Consider the following 25,527-nt stretch of genomic DNA (forward strand, 5'->3'; position numbering starts at 1 on the left):
TTAAAGCGTTATGGTTGCCAGCACAAAATGGTTACCTCCGGCAGCAGAAAAAGAGCTGGCACTACTCCGTTCTGGTGAGCATGGTCAACAAAAAAAGCCCTGATTATTATTTATTTAAAATATTTCTATCCCGCTTTTCTACCCTACAATAGGGCACTCAGGGCAGCTCACAATAAAATCATACCTCCACAATAAAATCATACCTCACAATAAAAAACATAAAGAGCATTAAAATAGGTGAGTGATATTAAAAGACATTAGATGATCTCAAGCGCAGCCTGGGCTCTCGCACTGTTTTAACAGGCAGGATTTCTTGAAGCGTCATACTGATAATGAGGTGCAGGGGGTTGTCCCCTCCCCACAATCCGCTGCGCCCCGTTTGCGGCTCGCAGGTGACCTGAGAGACGGCAGTGCAAAGATCTGGGACGGTGCGACGGAGCTCCTCCCTCTCTCCTTGCTTATTCCCTCCACCCCCGGCTTGGTGGCCAATCCTGTCCTCGGCAGCACGGAACCGGGGGGCAGCACAAAAGCAGGCGCGTTGGTGTGCCAGAGGAGCTGGGAAGACAGAGCGCGCACCCGTGCCTGCATCTCTCTAGATCCCCACGACCCTTGGAATACTCGCGAGAGGAAGCTGGCAGGTGGCTATAGCGGCTGGGTATCTGGGCGCGGAAGAAGGCAGGTGAGGGGAATGAGCGTGATGGGGCCGGTCGGAGCCCGTGGAGAGGCGGGGGGCGGCGGTGGCAGGACACGGAGGAAGGGATCCGGAGCAGTTGGTTTGTTGACACAGCTGGCCACCACCAGTTAATGCGAGCTTGTTTGGGAATGGGGGGTTCGGATTGGTTCTGTGGGCTGGGGGCAAAAGGGCAGGGCAGGGCAGGGCAGGGCTGGGCTTATTGCGGCTTGAGTCATAGAAGGCGGCTGACCCTGACTCAATGCTCGTATTGTTAAGCTGTCTAAAAATATGCAGTCAGTGGTGCTGCTGCTGCCCACAGCCTGGCACTTTGGACGTGCGTAATGCATCCTAAAAATGGAAGGAGAAAAACGCGGGGGGGAGAAAAACGCGGGGGGGTGAGAAAGCAAGGAAAGGTTATGTCTCCTGGAAGTAGAGGGCTCGGAAGCAGGGGGCAGGGATGTGGGCCCCTTTCCGTGGAGAATTCTGCCTTGCCAGCAGCTTTTCTTTCCTCCTTCCGAAAATATCCCACTGCGCCCCCTCGCCATGTTAGCAAAATATGCTTGAGATGATGCTCTAAACTGCCAATGGCTGGGCCCACCACACTGCTGCAGAGAACATAGGAAAACTGCCTTAGACATAGGAGGGCTACATACTGTACATACCAGGGCTGAGGACACACCATACATTTAAAGCAAATTTACCACCACCACCCAAAAAAAGAATCCTGGGAACTGTAGTTTTAAGAGTACTGGGAGGGGTGAACTGTGGGATTCTTGAGGACAGGGAGGGGCAATGTGCTTTGAATGGCCTTTTCCATCACCTTGGGCATGCAGATGTTGTGCTTTACCACTGAGCCAGGGTTGTCTACTGTCCCTGTGGTCCTTTTTCTGAGGATCATGAAATTGCCCCTTGTTTACTCCTAAGGTACCCTATTGGGCTAATTTTCTAATCATTTATGCATTTTAATTATTTTTCTCATGGCACAAAATCTTTGCTTGCTTGTTGTCACATCTCTGCCATGCTTCTGGCATTGCATAACAACCCTTGACACCATAAACCCCTTGTTGGTTGTACCATCCTTATGGAGAAAAGGACAGTTGTTGTTGTTTTATCATTTGAACTACACCCTGAGGTCTCTTGTAAGAGGAATGAGAAAGATGTCCTGCAGAAGGGTAGGCATTTTCCTGGAAAGGATCATTTCACAGCAAGCTCTCGGGTGCCACAGCACATTTGTATTATGATCATGTTTAGTGGGAAGTCAAGATCATCACAGAAATTTGCATGCTGGTGTAGCAAGGGGTGAAATCTACAGTGACGGAACGCAATTGCTTTTGCAATCGTTCTGCACCTCTCCAGGCATCAGCCCTGCTTCCTGAACAGCAGTTGTAGGGTTAAAAAGGAACGCAGTGCCAAGCAAGCTGCTTTGCCTATCATTCTCCACATCCATAGAAACTGTAGTTAGTCAAGGGAGCCCCTCCTTCCCACTCTGCCAGTTTCCTAGAGAATATCCCCCAGTGCTTTGCTAGAACACTCTCTCCCACAATCGCAAATGTGCTATGCACAAAACCATGACTCAAACTGAGCCTTCACCAAAGATTTTAAGACACGGGCTTTCGATCACAGTGACCCAGACGGAAGGGATGATTCTACACAGTTCTTCCAACCTTATTACATTCATATTCCACCTTTTCCCCCAATGAGCTCAAGGGGAGGTGCATGGTTCTCTCCCTCCCCATTTTATCCTCACAACAACCCAGTGAGGTAGGTTAGGCTGAGAGCCTGTGTTTGGAGCTGGTAACCTGTGGCCCTCTAGATGCTGCTGAACTATGACTTCCATCAGCCCCACCCAGCATGGTCAAGGATTATGGGAGTAGTCCAGCAACAACAGGAGAGCAATAAGCTCATTGATTGGCTGGAGAACTCATTGCAAAATTTGGAGAAGTGTGAATTTCAATGTGTTTCAGTTCACATATTGTTTTTGAATTAGGTAGGATCGCCTTTACATGCAAATTAAACCTAGTTTCTGCCGCATCCCTAGCCCAAGTAGGCTCTACTGAAGCCTGAATAAGTTAATATAAAAGCCTGACTTTTCATTAAAAACGTTGATTTTAATTGTTTGATGCTTCTGATTTATAGAAATATATCTCCGTTAAGATCTTCTGTGCAGCTCTTGATCCTTAACTCTGCTAGCATCTGGCTCTTTCCTTCTTTTCCAACCGCTGACGTCCCCAACCCACACAATATCTCTCTAATGTAAGATGTAAACCTTCCCAACAAGGGATCGCTCAGCTTCTAAACTCTGCCCAGTGCTCTGCAGGTTGTTAATCCTGAAAAACATGTTGCTTAGTAGTAGGAGCAGCAGCAGTAAATAGCCAGAAAATAAAATCCACCTTGATATACCGTTGCTAAAATTAACAAAATTTAAAAGCAAGACTTCTGCTAAAAGAAGAACCTTTAGACTGCAAAGCTATAGTATGCAGCCATGAGAGTGGCTGTATGTATACTATAGTCAGCATGGATTTTTCACATTCCACAATATTAAATTGAAAATACCCTCCATGCCATTCTGATGCTTCCCATAAACTCATTTCAAAACAAAACCGTACAATTATAGTCCTGAAGTCAGGGCTGGTTCACATATGAGCCAAGATCTGCATTACAAATGCTGCTTTTTCCATTGCGATTGATTTTGACAGTTCACATACTTCCGCCCTTGCTATGAATAAATTAGCTGTTTTTCTGCAAAAAGCATCAGATCCACATTATACCAGCATCTGATCAGGCCCTCAGAAACGCTTGCTTTAACAGCCCTCTAAATTTTCATGGTGATACACAAAACAATCAGAGAGAATAGAGAGTTCAAATTCTAAAAAGAGGGGGGGGAACCCAGATCCCTTTTGGACTTTTTTCTGTCAGAGTTCTCATAATCTATTAAAATTCATTAAAAATCAGCCATGTTCACAGAGTACCTGACCTTGCCCCATACTCTGACCTTCATCAGTTTAAAAGTTTAAAAATTGACTGGCTGATTTTTAATTAATTTAAGAGATTTTGCATTGAACTGAATGACAGTGTCGAGCATGCATAGTAAGAACCAACTGTCATTCTTCTAAAAGCCAGACTCACAGCTGCTGGACTTGCCTAATCAGGGGGCCACACCCACACCAGACTTCAATTTCACCTGAGACAGTCATGGCTTCCTCCAAAGAATCCTGGGAAGTGTAGTTTGTGAAGGGTGCTAAGAGGAGACTCCTATTCCACTGACAGAGCTCCAATGGCCAGACTGGTTTAACAATCAGCCACTCTGATAGAAGTTCTGTGAGGGGAACAGGGTGTCTCCTAGCAGCTCTCAGCACCCTTCACTAACTACGCTTCCCAGGATTCTCTGAGGGAAGCCATGACTGTCCAAAGTGCAATAAAGGTCTGGTGTCGATGTGGCCAGGGACAGCTTTGCTTTAAATTTGGGTTGGAGGCTACATGTGCCTGCTGTAGAATAAAAAGGTGAGGGAAAGGCTGAAAAGCAGTGATACTGTTCACAAAGTTTTCCTTTTGGAAAAGAAAGGGGCTTCCCCTCTGTCCAGTGCCCACCCACCCAATCTCCTCCCCTCCCCTGGGTCAATGTTGGACTACGACCTGGGAGACCAGGGTTTGAATCCCCACACAGCCATGAAGCTCACTGGGTGACCTTGAGCCAGTCAGTGTTTCTCAGCCTCAGAGGAAGGCAATGGTAAAACCACCTCTGAATACCATTTACCATGAAAACCCTATTCATAGGGTCACCATAAGTTGGGATCTAGTTGAAGGCAGTCCATTTCCATTTTCAAACATGATTGCACAAAAATAAATCCTGTTGAACTCAAAAAGTATGCAAATGATCAAACCCACCCTCCCTTCTCCTCCCTCCTATCCCCACCCTCTTGCCCCTTCCTTCCCTCTTCCTTTGCCCCTCCCTCCCCATCCCCATCCCTTTCCAATCCCCTCATTTCCCTTTCCCTTTCCCCTCCTCCCCCTCGCCTTCTTCCTCCCCATGGTTAGTTTTACCTATTTTAAGCATGATTGCATGGGAGTAAATACCACTGAACTCTATAAGCATGCAAATTATCAAACCTGCCCTCCCCCTTCCTTTGCCCCCCTCCAATCTGCTCCTTCCCCCTCCCCCATGGTCAGTTTTAACTATCCTAACCATGATTTCATATGAGTGAATCCCATTGAAATCAATAAGCATGCAAATGATCAGACCTGCCTTTCCCCTCCTTCCCCTCTCCTCTCCCTTCCTCCTCCTCTCCCCTCTTCCTTCTTCCTCCTCCACTGCCCACTCCAACCCTCCGTCCCTCCCCCCAGTCAGTTTTACCTATCCTAAGCATGATTGCACAGGAGTAAATCCCACTGAACTCAATAAACATGCAAATGATCAAACCTGTCCTTCTCCTCCCCCTCCTGCCTGCTCCCATCCCCCTCCTCTCCTCTGCCTTCCCTCCTCGTCCTCCTCCTCCCCTCCCCATCCCCTGTGGTCAGTTTCACCTCTGCTAAGCATGATTGCAAGGGAGTAAATCCCACTGAACTTAATAAGCATGCAAGTGATCAATCCATTCTCAGCAAACTTGCACAGGATCCCATTTCTTACCTCCCAGATTAAAAAGCAGAGAAATTCACTAATAGGCAAAAAAACCTTGCAGCTTAAAAAAGTACCTATAGTCCACAGCTATTTCTATCAAACTTTAAAAAGCAGGGAAATTGGGCAGCTATAGTGAATGCACCAGGGGAGCAGGAGACCTGACCTCCTCTCTGAGATATTGGACTGCCCTACAAATTTGTCAAAATGCAAATACAATTTGGGTTGGTCTTTCACAGTCCAATCCACTCCCTGTGTAGCTTGGAAGAATTTGGTAACATGTGCCTCTGAGCATATGGTGAGTGGTGGCAACACCTGCCATCTCCAAAGATGGAGAATTATATTTTTGTATGTTTGTTGGTGTTCTTCTTACTTTGCTTCTTTCCTGTGTTACTAATGTTTCTACAGAGAATCTAATCCAGAAAATTTTATTTCCCCCATTATTCATCTTAGAAATCTGTGTGAAATTTATTTTTATTAATTTCAAAGCCTTTTTATTGGTCAATGTCATATGATGGTGAAGACAGCCTTTTGTGTTTCAAATTGGAGGTTATGTTCTATTTCTATTGTGGGTGCATTAACAGTTGAATCTGAAGCTGCAGTTTGATGTAAAATCAGTTTGATTACAATAATTTGCTACTTCAGCAATGACTCTAGCTGTTTGGGGAGAAAAACTTAGCCTGCCCAAGATGCACGTTTTCAGCCTGCTATGTTTAAACCCCTTCACTTTAGGCAAGGTGGGCACAGTAAATTAAAAACATCGAGCACACCTAGAATTTTGCTAGAATATATTTCACCTACCACTGTTTTATCTTGTGCAAAATGAGACACTCCTGATGTCCACTGAAGACTATTCGGCAGAATAGTCAGTGCCATTATTCCACAATTATTTTGGACTCTTTCTAGTGTAAAGTTTGCAAAGTGTTGCTGTACTTCACATGTTCTTAGAAACAGAAACAAAAGAAAATGATTTCCTATAGGAAACTTCACTAAAATTGTAAAGTAAATCAGACATATTTAAAGTGACTATCTGAACTATGTCAACAGTCTTAATAATGTTGGTTCCTCCCTGCTAAAACAAGATCAGCAGAGCACATGTCTTGTTTCTATTATTTGGGTTGATTGCAGGTGTTGCCAACACTCACCATATGCTCAGAGGCACGTTACCAAATACTTCCAAGCTACACAGGAAGTGGATTAGACTGTGAAAGACCAACCCAAATTGTGTTTGCATTTTTACAACTTTGTAGGGCAGGACAATATGTCAGAGAGGATTGATAGAAATATCTGTTGGTTATAGGTATGTTCTTAAATTGCAAGGTTTTTTGCCTATTAGTGAATATGTATTTACCCAGGACAAGGGTAAGTCTCATTGAACTCTGTGGGACTTAGTTCTGAGTAGACACATCAGACTATCCTGTTGATCAATATTGGTCACCCTTTGCATGATCTCCTCTATAATCTTTAAAAGTTGCTTGCAGCAGCACTGGGTTTTGTGTATGTTAACATTAAGATTTAGGCTTGTATCCAGTGTAGTACTAAGGAACTTGTTCCATTAGCAGAAAGCTTTCCACTTGCGCAGTGAAATTCTCCATACACACACACACACACACACCCCTCCCAAATCTGTTCTGGGATTTTCCCCAAAACTCCAGAGCAGATTCAGGAAGGGCTTAGGACACATGCGGGGAGAGGAGAAGGAGAAAGTTCTATTGCACAAGTGTAAATCCTTGCACTAATGGAATGAGTGACTTGGAAACCACCTTTAGGGCACAATCCAATTTGTATTTACTCTATGCTGAGGGGAGTTGGATGTGGCGAACCCCTGACTAAGCTGGCAGGGTCCCGGCTCAGCCAGGCTTCACTGGGCTCCGCTGGTAAAAGTCTTCAACCGGCTCAGCTGGGCGTCTGCCAGGGAAGCTCAGCCCAGTGTAAGGGGAGCCAGCAAAGCCAGTGTAAAGCCTGAAAAAGGGGCATTCCGGGGGCACGTTGCAGGAGGAGACGAGGGGGGGACTTACACAACATCCAACTCCCATTCAGTGTGCTCCTGTGGGTGCCGATCCAGGCCAAAGTTACAGCGAGAAAAAGCTTGGTCTAAGAAAATAATTACAGTGCAAGTCTATGGGGAGCTCTTCCTCCGGCAAGGGCATTCACAGGAGCCGGCTTCTACTTTCCGGGCCCCGCTCACAGCTCCTGGCTGAGCCCATGTTCTGCCGATCTGGAGGCTGACAAATGGCAATTGGATGCTGTGGACCTCCCTGCCACCTCCTGTTCTGCCTGCTTCCCATGAGTTGCATTGCTCTGTCTGTAACGATAGCATTTATATCTTGCATTCAGTATGATTTGTTCTTGTTTGTGAATGGCTTGTATTGTCATTTTAATGTATAAACCACCTTGGTAATTGTTTTTAAAAAATGAAAAACAGTATTAAAAGTGTTAAATAAATATGTATTTCTAGCATGCTCTGAGTTTTTGCATTCTGTAAACATTAATACTAACTGCATATTGCGTTAAATGCATTATTGAGCTGAATGTGGTTGTTGTTTTTAAAAAAATAGCTGCCAGAAGGAGGTTTGATCAGGATTATGTTTACTAGGGAAGGGAAAGATTAACTACCCCCTAATCTGTGGTCCCGATGAAAATCATTCCCACCACCCCAAAGCTGCAATTGTATTGGGAGAAAGGTTCTCATTGGTACCAATGTTAGCTTTTTTTCTAACATCAATAGAATCTGTTGGGGGGGCGTGACTTTTGCCAGGACCATTGTGGGAGCCAAGAGTTAAACTCCCTTCCTCTGCCCATGATGATCTGCCCACCTGTTTGTTGTTGTTATGTGCCTTCAAGTTGATTATGGCTTATGGCAACCCTACGAATCAGTGACCTCCAAGAGCATCTGTCATGAACTACCCTGTTCAGAATTTGTAAGTTCCGGTCTGTGGCTTCCTTTATGGAATCAATCCATCTCTTGTTTTGTCTCCCTCTTTTTCTACTCCCTTCTGTTTTTCCCAGCATTATTATCTTTTCTAGTGAATCATGTCTTCTCATGATGTGTCCAAAGGATGATAGCCTCAGTTTCATCATTTTAGCTTTAAGTGATAGTTCTGGTTTAATTTGTTCTAACACCCAATTATTTGTCTTTTTTGCGGTCCATGGTATGTGCAACGCTCTCCTCCAACACCACATTTCAAATGCATTGATTTTTCTCTTATCCACTTTTTTCACTGTCCAACTTTCACATCCATACATAGAGATCGGGAATACCATGGTCTGAATGATCCTGACTTTAGTGTTCAGTGATACATCTTTACATTTGAGGACCTTTTCTAGTTCTCTCACAGCTGCCCTCCCCAGTCCTAGCCTTCTTCTGATTTCTTGACTATTGTCCCCATTTTGGTTAATGACTGTGCCGAGGTATTGATAATCCTTGACAAGTTCAATGTCCTCATTGTCAACTTTAAAGTTACATAAATCTTCTGTTGACATTACTTTAGACTTTTTGACATTCAGCTGTAGTCCTGCTTTTGTGCTTTTCTCTTTAACTTTCATCAGCATTCGTTTCAAACCATTACTGGTTTCTGCTAGTAGTATGGTATCATCTGCATATCTTAAATGATTGATATTTCTCCTTCCAGTTTTCACACTTCCTTCATCTTGGTCCAATCCCGCTTTCCGTATGATATGTTCTGCATATAGATTAAACAAATAGGGTGATAAAATACTATCTCACACCGTTTCCAATCAGGAACCAATCAGTTTCTCCATATTCTGTCCTTACAGTAGCCTCTTGGCCAGAGTATAGGTTGCGCATCAGGACAATCAGATGCTGTGGCACGCCCATTTCTTTTAAAGCATTCCATAGTTTTTCATGATCTACACAGTCAAAGGCTTTGCTGTAATCTATAAAGCACAGGGTGATTTTCTTCTGAAATACCTTGGTCCGTTCCATTATCCAACATATGTTTGATGCCTCTTCCCTTTCTAAATCCATCTTGGACATCTGTCATTTCTCGCTCCATATATGGTAAGAGCCTTTGTTGTAGAATTGCCTACCTGTATTGGCTATTTTATTTATTTAATGGGATTTACATACTACTCAATCAACAAAAACCTCTAATCAGTTTACATAAGACAATATAAAATACTAATTTAAAATGCCAATAAGAATCAAACTTTAAAAATAAATAGACATAAAGTTTATCAAAATATGCATAAAATCAGCAGTTTTAAAACAAATAGACATTATTTATTACATTTATATCCCACCTTTTCTGCAAGAGCTGAAGTTGACACCCATGGTTTTCCCCCTCCCCATTTTATCCTTACAACAACCATGTGAGGTAGGTGGGGCTGAGAGACAGTGACTGACCCAAGATCACCCAGTGAGCTTCATGGCTGAGTGAGGATTTGAACCCTGGTCTCCCAGGTCATAGTCTGACACTGTCACCACTATGCTACACTTGCTGTCGTAATAATAACATTACATAATACATTTCCATGTCTGGATAGGCTATTTTTATATAGGTGGTGGTGGTACTTGTTGTTAAAATACAATCCCATTACATGCAATAAACCATTTGACATTATGTGTAGTTTTTCCTTTCCATTTTAAACACACAAAACAGCACTCCTTGATTGAAAACAAAGGCACTATGGCTTGCTTGATAAAAGGGCTTGATAATCCTTGCTTGATAATCCTCATTTAAATGTTGTCTTTGTTTAGGGAGAAAGGCTTTGTTATTTTTATAGCACACATTTGTTTTCCCATCTGCTTTAGGCCTCTCTCAAAATCTGGAGTGTCATTGGGTCTATGTTTAAAATCCCTGCCCACCCTTGGCAGAAGGAGATCATCAGGAAATCTAGCAATCCTTCCTGGCAGTCAAGGCTTCAACTCAGCTAACCTTTCTGCCTGGTGTTTTGAGTTACAGGGATGGGCCTTTTCATGTTTAGCAGTACATAGTGTTCTGTAGGTTTGCATGGAGGATATTGTGCCCTGTAGGCTTGCGTGATGTCTGCGCAGGGAGCCTGTTTGGTTATGCAACTATAGATATAGCCGATCCCTGAGAAACAAAAATCTAGTCTGAAAGGTTTACGTGGTGATCCGCTTAGGTGAGGAGGTATGTGTTACAGTCATTTACAGAGACCCTGTCTCACAGAGGAATATTTGCGTCCTTTAACTATGCGTGTTCATGCAGATGTAATGCTGCCATTTCCTGTGCTGTTTAATAGCATACCATGCAACAGGGGTAAGGTTTTTCTTTCGGCAATGGCTATAACTCAGTGGTAGAGCATCTGCTTTGCATGCAGAAGGTCCCAGGTTCAATCCCTGGCATCTCCAGGCAAGGCTGTCTGAAACCTGGAGAGCTGCTTGCAGTCAGCGTAGACAATATTGATCTAGATCAACCAAGGGTCTGGTTTAGTAAATCAGAGTCTAGGGATGGAGGATTCAGTTTCCATTGAAAGCCGAATTTATTAAATGTGCATTTTCCAAAACAATATGAGAACTGAAATACAGCCATCCTTCAAAATTTGCACTTCCCGAATTTTGGGATGCAGTTCTCTAACCAATGTTTACAAAAATGAATATATTAGGAGAAAGTGTGCCTAAGAATGCTCCTAGTGGGAGGAAGGGCAGGATATAAATCTGATAAATAAATAAAATTAGCAAAAATAACATACAAAAATGCATTATATTCGGAGACACTGCTTGCAAAAATGCATACATTAGTTAAAACTGCATACAAAAATGAGTTTAGTGGGGGAAATTCACACTAAAATGCTAAAGAGGTTTTATGTGGATTTTTTTAAAAATTTCAAATTGCTGCAGAAATGGGGAGAACTGAATTTCAGACTGGAAAAACGAGAAACTGAGTGAACCAAAATTGACAGGCCTTTCCTTCCCTAGCTGTGTCCTATGTTCCTAATTGCAGCATTATGCAGTTTGTGTCTATTTATTTAGAAAACTTAAAGATAAATAAGTTTAGATAAATTTATCTTATAAATAAACAATATCTCAAAGTGGATTACAATAAAGAGTCAAAGACTCTAAAATAAATAAAAAAGTTGAGGATTCTAAAACATACAACAAAACAATACGTACAAAGAGGGATAATAAGAACCCGTGTGGTGTAGGGGTCAGAGTGCTGGAGTAGAACCTGGAAGACCAGGGTTCAAATCCCCACTCAGCCACGGAGCTCACTGGATGAACTTGGGCCTGTCACTGTTTCTCAGCCTAACCTACTTTGCAGGACTGATGTGAGGATAATGTGAGGGAGGAGAACCACATCCACCACCTTGAGCTCCTGGAAGAAAAAGTGGGATATAACTGTAACAACTGAAATAATATAAGTAACCACCAACAAGAAAAATAATGAAATACCTGGACGATAAAATGCTAAAAATAATAAGCCTATGCTTATTCCATGAAAAATTCATTCCATAAGACTCAAAATTCCACTGGATAGAGGTGAAGAAAAAATGTAACATCTGTTTTGTTTTGAACTATTATACCTATTTGCATGGCATGCCTCCTTCCAATCAAAGCTTTCAAAATAGTAGCTGGAAGAGGAGATACAGGTTGGGTTTTTTTCTAAAAGAAAATCTGTATATTTTCAAAAATATAAAAATGAAGGGTAACAAGCTTAGTTATGATAAAAGGTGAGATACAAAACCACATACCATAGCACTGTTCATACTAGTATACCATCATCCAGTTACATTCTTGTTATTATTTATTTGTTTATTTATTCGATTTACATCACACCCTTCCTCCCAGTAGGAGCCCAGTAGGAGCTCAATAATAATTTGAGATAAGGGTGGTGGTGGTGGTTTTGTGGTGCGGGGGTTGTCCATGCCTCTTTTTTCTCATGCTGGCCTGTACCCTGGCTTTCTGTTAAAAAATAATCAGTAAAAAATAAAAATTGCCACAGTTTCATAGTGCCAAAACTGGGGGTGAAAAATGGATTTCCACACTAGCATTCCAAGATTGTATATCATAACTGTCCTCTTTCTGGTGCTTTGTGTTTCGTTTTATTTATTTTATTTGGAAAAATTTCCATATAAAGACCTGGCTTTTTCAGCAGGCCTTCGGGGTATCCGGGGAGGGTTAATCGATATAATTGTAATGACTCCTACCCAGTTTTAATATTGTTGTTGTAGATCTATTGTTTTTATTGTATTACTGTATTTTATTAATTGTATTTTAATAATTTTGTAAGTCGCCTAGAGTGGCCATTGGCCAGATAGGCGACGAAGAAATTAAATTTATTATTATTATTATTATTATTATTAAGGGGAAAAACAGTATGGTAGTAAATAGCAAAAAAAATAAAAGAGAACATTCATAAAAGTGCCTTTTGTTATCTTTTAGGTCAGGCACGTGGAACCTTTGGCCCTCCAGATGTTGCTGAACTACAACTCCCATCATCCCTGACTGTTGGCTTGCTTGCTGGGGCTGATGGGAGTTATAGTTCAGCAACATCTGGAGGGCCAAAGGTTCCCCACACCTGTTTTAGGCCCTGTTGCTAAATTTTTTTCTCAGAAATCATGAAGCAGGTGTCAATTTAAGTGTATAATTTATTTATATTTATTTATAAAAGTAGTTATAGATCACCCTCTTGCAAAAACATCAGGGCAGTGCACAGCAACACAAAACATTTACAAGCAATACAAAACCATCATTAAAATGACTGACTACTGAAAAAAAAATTTTTTTTAACTGCTGCACAGGCCTGTCGACACACAAAAACATTGTCTTCAAGACACACCTGAAAGTCAATAGCAGTGATGCCTGCCATATAAAATTAAGGAAAGAGTCCAGCATCTTACTCCAGGTATGGAGAACCTCTAGCCCTGCAGATGTTGTTCCCATCAGGCCCAGCAAGCCTGGTCAATGGCCAGGGATGATGAGAGTTGTAGTTCAGCAACATCCGAAGGGCCAAAGGTTTCCCGCACCTGCCCTACTCCATGCTTTCTAGGTAAGTACAGTCCCCTAAAAGCTTAGGCTAGAAAGGATGCAGCCTTTGCCATTATGCCAACCCAACAGGATGACCCAAAGGGGCTTTCCACAACAAGCCACCTTGATGCCTTCTGGTGCCCTCTGACATGCTTGTTGGCTGGTCTCTAGAAATGGAAAGCTGCTCCTCAGTCACCCAAATGCTGCATCTTAGGCTGTAAGCTACAGGCTAAGAGCCAAAGGCTTGCACCTCTGCCGAGGGATTGGTTTTATGTTGTTACATGGCAGGGATACAGCTTCAGTTGAGAGCTCCAGGTGTTAACAGGCCTTCTTAGCCAGCCCCATCCTCGCTAACTTTGTCAAGGTACTGGCTTTACGTTGTTATCTGGAGAGGGAAAAGCAATGCAATGTCATGATTCCATTTTGACAGTTCAGAACATAATAATAAGCTCATGTAATGTGCTTCAATTTAGTGCTGCTCTGTTAACTGATGCCGTTTGAATAGCTTATAAGAGATGATTTGTTAATGCTGAAATTTTGTATGCTTTAACTAAACTCGGCACCTTAGTAGAGTTTGGCATGTTGTTAATTTCGGGGTGGGTGGGAGGCGGGGCAATTGCCGAAGGAATATTGTGGCGAAAGGGTCCAGAGGGAGGAACTTAGGAAGCCACTATATACTGCATCAGATGGTTGATTCTCCTAGCTCAGTATTTTCTACACGGACTGGCAGAGGCTCTCCAGGGTGTTTAGACAGGGATCTTTCCCAGTCCTACCTGGAGGTACTGAGGATTGAACATGGGACCTTTCGCATGCAAGAACATGGGCTCTACCCTTGAGCTATAGCTCTTTCCCCTGTGGGGGTGAGTGTGATGCTGTGATGTCTTTATATGTTAAAACCTGTAAATATGGTAAGTGTGGGTTTATTAAGGGATATATGGTAAGTGAATTGAATGAGAGGGGGGAGAGCATGGGTTGGAAGGCTGGAGAATGCTGGATGATGATTGGCTGAGTGTTTGAATGGCTGAAGGTATAAATGGGAGGATGACAGTTGAGAGGGGGTCGGTTGGTGAGAGTTGTTGGAGAGTCGTTAGTGGAGAGTTATTTGGATGGGTTGGTTGGCAGAGTTCTGAGGGAGGGTTGGATTATATCTGGCTGATATTTAGACAGTATATATATGACCAGAAACATAAAGAGTGACACTATATGGAACCATATGCTTGTTAAACATTCCTAAGTAATCTTGTTATTTCCTGGTGTTATTAAATAAATACTTTTATTGGTTTACCAAAAGCCTGATATTTGGCTGGGAATACACAGACCAGAAGGGAGGGCAGGGTAATTACCAAGGCTGAAGGGAAACTGTATCTAATGGTGGCAGTGGTGAAGGAAGAAATTGTAACATCGTCAAGTATCCAGAGCAACCCAGGATTGTATGCTTTATAGACAAAGATACAGGGGGGTTGTGGACAGCAAGGGCACCCAGACACAAAGTAACAAGCCATAGGGAGACTAGGCAAAGTCTCTAGCTGTATTGTTTACAGGGAGTGGCTGGTGGTGCTTCCTAGCAGTGGGATCTTGAGAGATCTGTGCTAGAGTGAGAAAAAATAAAAACAACGATCCTGACTGGTGGTGTCTTGAGGTGTGATGCCTAGTGAAAGGCGGTAGCCACAAGCAGGTGGGAACCTGACAGTTGGAGCCAAAGGTGGAATCGTCACAGTGAGATCTGGGCTTTTACATTGAGGTTCAGATGGATGAAGTATGTAGAGACATTTCATGATTTGAAAGATCAGCAATTGTATGAACTTTCTTTCTGACCCTGTAGACTTCTGCTGCGTTCTGAGCTGGAAGTGGAAGGATACATCACATTCAACATAGTTCTACCATTAAAAATGGCTTACAAGTGTCAAATTTTCTCCCTCCCTTTTGTAATATTGTAGGTTTGCCTTCCTCCATTGGCATGACAGATAGGTGAGAAATTAAATTAAATTCACATTTGAAGCCAAATCTCTCAAATTTGCACTTTCTGAAACAACATGAGAACTGAAACACAGCCATCCTTTACAATTTGCATGTATCTGTATTTTGCGATACAGTTCTTTAACCAACTAATGTTTACAAAAATGCATATACAGTGGGGCCCTGTTTATACGGCGGGTTAGGGACCAGGCCCCCGTCATAAAGCGGAAATTGCCATAAAGTGGAACCCATTGATTATAATGGGTTGCGTCATGCGAAAATGCCACAAAATGCCGCAAAAGCGCAAAATCAGCTTTAAAACGGGGAATTTCCCCTAATAGAAAGCCGCCGCATCAGCGGAATGCCGGAAAATGGAACGCCGTAAAGCGGGGCCCTACTGTATTCAGGGAAATGTGCATAAAAATGAATATATTTGTTAAAATAGCATACAAAAATGTATTATATTAGGATGTTGTTGTTATGTGCCTTCAAGTCAATTACAACTTATGCCAACCCTATGAATCAGTGACCTCCAAGAGCATCTGTCATGAACCACCCTGTTCAGATCTTGTAAGTTCAGGTCTGTGGCTTCCTTTATGGAATCAATCCATCTCTTGTTTGGCCTTTTTGTTTTCTACTCCCTTCTGTTTTTCCCAGCATTATTGTCTTTTCTAGTGAATCATGTCTTCTCATGATGTGTCCAAAGTATGATAGCCTCAGTTTCATCATTTTAGCTTTTAGTGACAGTTCTGGTTTAATTTGTTCTAACACCCAAATATTTATCTTTTTTGCAGTCCATGGTATGCACAAAGCTCTCCTCCAACACCACATTTCAAATGAGTTGATTTTTCTCTTATCCACTTTTTTCACTGTCCAACTTTCACATCCATACATAGAGATCGGGAATACCATGGTCTGAATGATCCTGACTTTGGTGTTCAGTGATACATCTTTGCATTTGAGGACCTTTGCTAGTTCTCTCATAGCTGCCCTCCCCAGTCCTAGCCTTCTTCTGATTTCTTGACTATTGTCCCCATTTTGGTTAATGACTGTGCCGAGGTATTGATAATCCTTGACAAGTTCAATGTCCTCATTGTCAACTTTAAAGTTACATAAATCTGCTGTTGTCATTGCTTTTGTGCTTTCCTCTTTAAATTTTATCAGCATTCATTTCAAATCATTACTGGTTTCTGCTAGTAGTATGGTATCATCTGCATATCTTAAATTATTGATATTTCTCCCTCCAATTTTCACACCTCCTTCATCTTGGTCCAGTCCTGCTTTCCATATGATATTAGGATAGATTGCATGAAAAATGTGTACATTAGTCAAAGCTGTGTACAAAATGTGTTTATTAGGAGAAATTCACACTGAATATTTTTCATGAGGATTTTAAAAAAAAATCACAAATTGCTGCAGAAATGTGGAGAACCAAATTTAAGATTGGAAAAATGAGAAGCAGAGAGCACCAAAATTGACAGCTTCTTCCATCCCTAATTGGCAGTAGCCAATGATGTGGAGCCAGAGTGTGGAAAATAAACATCATAATGTCACAACAGAGACTAAGTGATCCTATGCATTATGGGAAAGAAGAGAAGAACTCTGATTGGAGATGCAATTTCTGCTGCCCACTTTGTTTCAACCATAAGCAGCGGTGTAACTGTCCAGGGTCTAGGGAGGGTCTCAGACTCTTTATGTTTTGGGAGCGGGTCCCAGCAGGGTCCCTATGTCTAGAGCAGCCTTTCCCAACTAGTGGGCCACCAGATGTTGTTGGACCACAACTCCCATCAGCCTTAGCCAGCATTGCCAGTGGTCAGGAAAGGTGGGAATTGTGGTCCAACAACATCTGGTGGCCCACTAGTTGGGAAACGCTGGTCTAGAGCATCCTATGAGCCAATCAGCACAAAAGGAGAGTGTGTTAGCCACTGACAAGAGTCTTCTAACATGCCTCCTTGCCCTTTCCTGCTGATTGGAGCCAATCAGAGTGAAAGACGAATCAACCACTCTCTTCATGCTTTGGCTCCTAGGAATGTTTGCTGTTGTGGGAAAAGGCATTAACAAGGATCTCATTCTCAACCCAGCAGCAAAATAAAAAATAAAAGGGGGAAAGGGAATAGGACTGTGACTATCACGAAGGGACCCTGCACTTCTGAATTTGCCACTACGCTACTGAGCATATAATACATTTCCACGCTGCTTCACTTAGACAGAGGCAATCACTGCTGCCCTAGGCTCCTGCTGGGAGGAGGGCGGGATATAAATCAAATAATAAATAAATAAAATAAAAGCTATTGAATGATGCATAAGCTGGAAAGTCATCTTGGCAAATGTTATTGATAGTTTTTGCTCAGTCAACCCAATGATCCCAGAACTGACTTCTTCTCAATTTCCTAGCTCTGCCCCCAAACCCCACTACATTTTGGACTCCCATAGATACATACATTCATACATAGGGGAGAGGCATCCTTCAAATGTGCAACCAAATCCCAAATTGCAGAAGTTGTGCCACCAGAATCGGAAAGAATTTTTGGTATTCTGATCTACAGTTGCCACTGATGTACAGATTTCAGTATAGTGGCCCAGGACACAAATCATGGCAAAATTTATCTGGGTGCTACAACTTTGATAAGAACATAAGAAGAGCCTTGCTGGATCAGGCCAAACGCCCACATATTTCAACATTCTGTGTCCAACAGTCTTCCATCAGATCCTTCTCAAAGGCTCACAAGCAGGAAATGAAGGGAATGATATTCTCCTCTTCTTTTTTTTACTGGCAACTGGCATTTAGAGGGACATTAAAGATGGACACTGGGTTATAGTCATCCAAGTCCTACTCATAGCAGACCCATTCAAATTAATGGACCAAAATTAGCCATGTCCTTTAACTTCATAGGTCTACTCTGAGTAGGACTAGAGTTGAATACCACCCATTGGGATGTATCCAGTGCTAGTCCTACTCAGAATACACCCATTGAAGTTAATGGACATGACTAACTTAGGATCATCAATTTCAGTGGGTCTATGCTAGCTACTCTACTGAGTTGGATGCAACCTATTCCATTTAACCATCACAGCTTGGACCTCCAAGAATTTGTTCAACAACCTTTATTGCCTTCTAAGCCAATGGTTGTAATCTCATGCCTGTGTATACTGCATGGCCATTGTGCCAATTTTTAAACTCTGATGACGGTTGCTCACTGTGATTGGATTTGCTGTTGTTAGTGGCTTCAGTTCATAGTTCATCGTTGTTTGATGCTTCTTCTTTCAAGGCATACATGCAGTGTTTGCTCAGTGTAAGGTATAGAACAGAAGTTGGAAACCTCAAGGCTCCTGGCCCTGGGACTACACCTCCCTTCCCCAGGCCATACCCCTCACCAGTACTACTACTTTGCACCCTTGATGAGTGTTTTTGCCTGGCTGGAATGTGACCTTCATCTCTGATGATCCCTCTTGCTTGCCTGGATGGAGGAGAGAGTATTTGTAAAATTAGCCCCCTGCACAGAGGTAAAACTTTACATTTGGTGCTCCACCCCCCTTTTGCTTCTGGCCCAACCCACCACTGGCATGTGGCCCTTTGGAAGGCTGCCCAGAAAGGAACGTGGTCCTTGCTGTGAAAAAGGTTCCCCAGCCCTGGTACAGAAACCATTTCAATGTGTGCCAGAAACTTCAGGCTATTCTTTATTTAATGAGATTGCCCTCTTCTTTTTGGTTTACAGAATAACCGTCATGGGGAAGTACCTAGTGCCCTGCTGGATAGCCATTCTCTTGATCCTGTTGCAGACTGACATGTCTCTTTGCAAAAAGAGGCCCAAACCCAGTGGTGGTTGGAATACAGGGAGCCAACGCCAGCCTAGCTATCCACAGCAACCTGGCTATCCGCAGCAACCTGGCTATCCTCAGCGCCCTGGCTATCCGCAGCAACCTGGCTATCCACAGCGCCCTGGCTATCCACCACACAACCCTGGCTACCCTCAAAATCCAGGATACCCCCAACACAACCCTGGATATCCCCCACGTAACCCTGGTTACCCACAAAACCCTGGTTACCCAGGGTATGGTGGAGGCTATGGTGCAGGCTACAACAGCAAGCCATGGAAGCCTAAGCCAGCCAAGCCCAAGCTGAAGCACGTAGCGGGAGCAGCTGTCGCAGGCGCTGCAGCAGGAGCCCTCGGCGGCTACCTCTTAGGAAGTGCCATGTCAAATATGAACTTTGGTTTCCGCAACAACGCTGAGCAGCAGTGGTGGCTTCAAAACCGTGACCGTTATTCTGACAGAGTTTACTACCCAGAGTACAAGCAGCCTGTTTCTCGGGACGTCTTTATGAGAGACTGTGTGAACGTCACCCTGACGGAGTACATCCCGCCCGATGGGAACAAAACAGACGAGATGGAGACAAAGGTCGTGACGCATGTGGTGCGCGAGATGTGCACAGAGCAGTACCGGTTGATATCAGGGGCCACTGTACTTCTCGCCAAACCTTCCATTCTGTTCATCCTCACATTGGTAACAGGTCTCCTGATCCCCTGAGATTGTCCTCCTTGAGCCTTCACCTTGTTGGTCTAGCGAATGCCCAGAAGGAATGAGATCTAGACAAAGCGACAGTTTTGTGGGAGAATGCACACTTGCTTCTGCACCTCTTTGCTGGAGTGTCTTTACAAGCTGTTACATCTGCTAAGTATTAATAAGCACATTACCCCTTTTACAGCCATCTTTGATTTCTGTCTTTAGTGGTACAAAATAGCTTGTAGGGATAAAGAGGATAAGGGATTGTTTTGCAATGACTGAGGGAGATGAAGAACCCATCACAGGTGAAACCCCATCCTTCTTCAGTCATGCCTAATTTAACACAAACTATAAATAAGAACATGACGACTTTGCACAGAAAAACATATTCTTTCCCAGGGCCGGCACCAAGGGTTGGCATAGTTGGGCACCTGCCAGCATGCCTATACCCCAGTAGACCCCCCACAAATCAGAGGTCTCCCCCAGACCTGCTTCTCCACTGTTGCAGCCTGATAATTCACCCGCCTCTCCCTCTGGCTCACACTGTGGTGAAAGTGAGGAGCAGTTGCGGGAGATGCCTCTGCCTGGTTGCCTGTTGGCTCTCTGCCTGGCCAGCAAGCAGTGGTAGCGATGATGATGAAGAGGAGCACCAAAAACTGAGGATAATGGCAGTGAGGAAGTAGACTCCCTGGGGGGTCCGTGGCCCCTGTCTTGCTTAACAATCGTCCAAAACCTGGAATTGGCACTCTCCTTTGCTGCCCCCATTATACTGTTGCGCGCCTCCCCAATCCCCAAGCGATGAGATTTCCGGGGTCCCTGCGCTCCTCCAGGGTTTGGTTTCCTTTGGGAAGAAGGTCAGCGGAGACTGTGGTGTCTTTATGAAATATGGTTTATTTATTTATACACATTCCAACCTGAGCTTAAGATGGAGGGGTTCAAGGCATCAGCAGTCCAATATCCAGCTTTTCCATCTGTACTACAGGAGGCACTCCAAATGCCATGGTGCAGAGAGCCAGTCTCTCTGCCTGCCTCCAGTTACCAGCCTTTCTCTAGAGCACAACTAAAAACACTCGATGCACAAACTTCTGCTAGTGGCCAGGAAGGGGGGGGGAGGCTCTCCTGAAGAGTTTCAATGACAAAAGGATCTTCCTGGGCCATTCACCAGTTGCTGGGCATCTGAAAGACCCATTCTCTTACCTGGTCACTCTATTTGTTTGACAAAGGAGAGACTCATCTGACCAACAGAGTGAGTTCCTCATTCCAAGGCACAGGATTCCAAATCGGGCTGGAAAGGGGACTCACAGGGATCATCCATTCCAACCCCCCCAAAACTCATAACAATATTGACTCTTCACAGAAATCTGATTGGCATGTTCTGTAATGCAGTAAGCCATTTCATAGTACATAAAAGTCTGCCTCTGAGAGAAGAAACGCTTTCTGGTGCTGACCTAACTGCACTGAGAGTGACTTCTGGCATGACAAAATATGAGGAAAGGCAGGAAACAAATGACTCATCGGCCATCTTCTCCACATTTAAGTCCATTGTAATAAAATAAAATTCACACCCAGCCATGCAGCAAGAGTCACATGCTGGACTCGCACTGGAAACATATTCATCTCACTATGGAGAGGGAGGACATATGGGAACATCCGCTTTGAGAAGCTCAGCTAGATGCTTCCAGCTAGACAGAATTCCAGGAACTGAGTCATGTTAGCTTCAAAGCAACGAAGGCAGGTAAGAAGAAAGAGGGTGTGTCCCCAAAGAAAAATTCTGCACTCCTGATTTAGTGCTAGCCATGTGGGATGTTGTGGCTCCTTGTTGGCTGCTCTGCACATGCTGTGGGGCTCATGGCCATTAGGCAGACTAGAACAGTTCACAGGTGATCCATGTAAATGCTTAAGTGACCATGCTCTATCCATTGTACCATGAGCTTTTTGTAGATCTTCATCTATGCAGCAATAAAACTGTTTGCCCACAAACCACGGTTACTGCCTACACAAGCTCATGCTGCAATGAACCTTGTCTTCTGGTGTCGTTTGTTGAGACAGGGTTGTTTGTTGGGGAAATGGACCTCAGTGAAAATCCTCCTTGTCCAGTGAAATCTTCTATCCCTAAGGACGCCAAAATCTTTTGTTTCCTTTTCATGAAGAAGGAACCTGAGTGAAATACCATTTCCACAGAAGTAATTGATTATTACTAGAACTGGGATGGGTCTATTGAAATGTTATTAGCTGTCTCAGTAGCACTTAGGATTTCATAGGCTGCAAAGAGAAGCATTCCTGGTTTTGCAGCATGGGGACATGAAATATGTACATGCATGACTTCATGAGTGCACCTTTCGTCAGGAATTTATAACCCTCTGTGATGCGCACACGCCACTGCCTAATGGCTTTATTAGGAATTGCATATTTTCATACGAGAGTAGAACTCCAGCTCATTGTCTGAACTTACCTTCACAATCAGAGTACTATTTTTGAGCTGCTGCCAGCATTGGCCCCCGTTTGATCTGTTCAGCCCACACAATTACTAGGGATTTATTGTACTGACCCTGGAGAACTTTGAACCTAAGTTTAAGGGGCAGTTGCAGATACTAGAGTCATTCCAAAGTTTTCATCTATGGGGAAACTTATTGGGTGAGCTGGTAGCACACAAATGTGACTCACAGGGAGACTTAAGAAATTCAGAGCAGACTCTCAATCTGTTGGGGCAATCAAATGGTGTGCCAATAATTCACAAATTATTTATCCAGAAATGAGAGTGACTTCCGTGATGTCATAGCTAAATTGGTCCTAGCAATGTGATCCCTTTATCTTCAACTGGATTCCTGCCTGTGGACTAACGCTTTGCAGATAACAGCTTGAACGCTGCAAGCCACCATCCTAAATGTATAGATAAAAGGCCTACTGGTGTTTGAGGGGAACTTCCTTCTAAGTATGCATAGGATTGCAGCCTTATCCTATGGATTACTATGAAGGGCTAATGCTTGGCAGTTGGGGAGGCAATGATAGGATTGTTCTTTGTGTTGCCACACACGTCCTGTTTCTGCTACACACTGTCTTTGCTCACTTCTGACTTGTGCAAAGCCTTTTGTCCTTGCTTTGTTGGTGAGCAAAGTTCAGTGCTGTGACAATGCCACTCTGCCAGTTTTATCACTCTGCCAATTAAGAGGCCTCGTGTGCTTGATTCCCCCCCCCACTTCAGTTTCCACAGCAGGCCGTAGCATTGGCCTGTTAGGAGCACATCGACAGTCAGTGGGATTTATGCATTCCAGTCATTTAGCTGGCTTTGAAAATTGTCACATTTAACCTTAAGGCAGACATTATAACGGAAAACTACATTTTGGATTGTACTAATTCTGCTTATGGCCTGCAGCAGTTGCAATGGATGCATTTCTGCTAACCTGTATTTCAGTTGTCATCGCTGACGACTCTGTGTTTGTGAGAGTAGATATATTTTAAACGTGTCGTAAACAGTATACAATTATCCTTCTGAAAATATCATAATATATGCTTTACATGTTGCTAGATAGATGATTCTTGTACAGATGCACCTTTGAAAATTGGTGATTGGGTACAACTGGAAAGCACACCATAAAAACAACAACAGGAAGACTTTGAAGTGACCTGTGCATTTGCTGCGAGGATATTTTGTACCTTTGTAATTTTACATGTGCTTAATTCTGATTTTCAAATATTTTTTTAAAAAGTGTTCAATATCTAGTAGAAATAAAACACAGCAAAAGGTCCCAATATTTCTCTATGAGTTTGTTTTTGACAGTGTAACACTGTGAGTGTGTGAATACATAAAAAACATAAACGCATAAGCACACAATCTCCAATGTGGTGCCCTCCAGATGTTGTTGGACTTCATCTCCTATCAGATCCAGCCACTACAGCCAGTGGTCAGGGAGTGTGGGAGTTGTAGTTCCAGCAATATCTGGAGGGCCAGAGGCTCTCCAACCCTGAGTTAGAGTGTTGGACCAAGACTGGGGAGTCCAAGGGTCAAGTCTCCACTCAGGTCATAAAGCTCACTGGGTGACCTTAAGCTAAGAGGTAGTGATGGGCGTAACTTACCTCACAGGGTTGTCGTGAGAATAAAATGAAGGGATGGAATAATGAGCACCTTGTAGAAGAGGCAGGATATAAATTAATAACACATTCGTAAGTTCATGTTGATTGAGGGAGGCAATTAGTGTTGTCGGGGACGTGAGAAATTGATGGGGTTCAGTTTTGCACCCTCCAAAACACCACATGAAGAGAAGCACAGCCTCCCTTCAAAATTTGTGCTTCTAATTTTTCAGTGTTCTCCAGCAAGGTAAAGTGTACAAAAATGCACACAGAAGGGTAAAGTGTTCCTAAAAAGGCGTATGTTTCTGAAAATAACATACAAAAATGCATTATACTAAGGAAAATTGTTTTGGAAAATGTGTATATTAGGAGAAATTTACACTAAAAGGCTGATAAATGTTCACAAGGACTTGTTTGTTTCCACCGATGTGGAAATGTGGAGCACTAAATTTAAGACTGGAAAAAATGAGAAACTCAGGCTCCATTTGCACTGTACATTTAAAGCAGTATTATATCACTTTAAACAATCATGGCTTCCCCCAAAAAATTCTGGGAAGTGTAAATTCTAAAGGTGCTGAGAGATGTTAGGAGAACCCCTGTTCTCCTCACAGAGTTAAAAATCCCGGTGTGGTTTAATAACAAATCTCTCTTCTTAGGGAACTCTGGAAATTGTAGCTGTATGAGGGGAACAGGGGTCCCCTAACAACTCTCAGTACCCTTATCAAACTACAATTCCCAAGACTCTTTGGGAGAAGCCATGACTATTTAAAGTAGCATCATAGTGCTTTAAATGTATAGTGCAGATGGAGCCTGAGAGAAACCAGCTCTGTCAAAATTTGCCCATACCAAATCAGGACAGAACTTTAGAGCAAAAGTCCAGGGCCCTGCTCAAAGGAATAAGCAGGAGAGAGACACACACCCATGCAGCAGGGTTGACCCACCACTTTTTGAAATGATACATATTGCCACATATTGCCTTGGAAGACAGATTGGCAACATAGTGCCAATGGACACCAATTCATCCTATGTGGCATGTGAAAAGCCTCGGAAAACATCCCCTCAGAAATTCAAAAAGCTTGAGAAATTGCTCTTATTTATTACATTTATCTCCCACCTTTCCTGTAAGGAGCTCAAGATGACAAACATGGTTCCCCCTTTCCCATATTATCCTCACAACAACCCTGCGAGGTAGATTAGGCTGAGAGATTGACTGGCCCAAGGTCACCCAGTGAGTTTTGTGGTCGAGCAGGGATTTGAACCCTGGTCTCCTATGTCCCAGTCTGACACTCTAACCACTACACCCCACTAGCTGTTCTGCTCAGTTCCTGTTTGCTGTGTGTCAACCTCCTACATAAAACATGCCCCCTTAAACATGCCCATATTTCACTGGATGTTGGGACTATGCACCCACCCTCCCTCCCTTTTTTGGACAGAATAGAGGTGCAAAGAGTAGCTGCTCTGAGTGTAGCAGTGGCTGATCTAGATGTGTTTTTCCCCATTGATGGTCGGGGGGGAGGGAATGCCTGTACCATCTTATGGTACTGCCTCTTTTTCTGCTCTTGTAGATATGGCGACCATTTGGTGTCCTATGACAGTCTTTTTGTGTTATGCCACATCCGCACAGCAGCCTTTTTGTGGCTGGCACCCATGGCACTTTCTCAAACCTCCAGAAATGCCCACTGGCCCAAAAATGGTTGGCGACCCGTCAGGAGATTCAGTCCAGAGCCTAAAGCTGCCTAATTGAACCATTGCTCTCAGCCAAGA

At 43.4% G+C, this 25,527-nt stretch overlaps 1 protein-coding gene across 4 annotated transcripts; it reads left to right on the plus strand.

The window, feature by feature from the left end:
- Nucleotides 1-437: 437 nt before the first annotated feature.
- On the plus strand, nucleotides 438-23,437 carry LOC133368595 (major prion protein homolog). Of its 4 annotated transcripts, none has more exons than XM_061593018.1 (2): nucleotides 438-638; nucleotides 18,909-23,437. In XM_061593018.1, exon 2 carries the CDS (start codon nucleotides 18,919-18,921, stop codon nucleotides 19,717-19,719), a length of 801 nt encoding a protein of 266 aa, XP_061449002.1. In that variant the 5' UTR covers nucleotides 438-638; nucleotides 18,909-18,918; the 3' UTR covers nucleotides 19,720-23,437. The 4 variants fall into 4 exon arrangements, with proteins under 4 accessions (XP_061449002.1, XP_061449001.1, XP_061449000.1 ...); XM_061593017.1 differs by having other exon boundaries at nucleotides 439-675; XM_061593016.1 differs by having other exon boundaries at nucleotides 442-679.
- The last annotated feature ends 2,090 nt before the right edge of the window (nucleotides 23,438-25,527 follow it).

Source organism: Rhineura floridana, chromosome 12, assembly GCF_030035675.1.
Source record: "Rhineura floridana isolate rRhiFlo1 chromosome 12, rRhiFlo1.hap2, whole genome shotgun sequence".
NCBI lineage: Eukaryota > Metazoa > Chordata > Lepidosauria > Squamata > Rhineuridae > Rhineura > Rhineura floridana.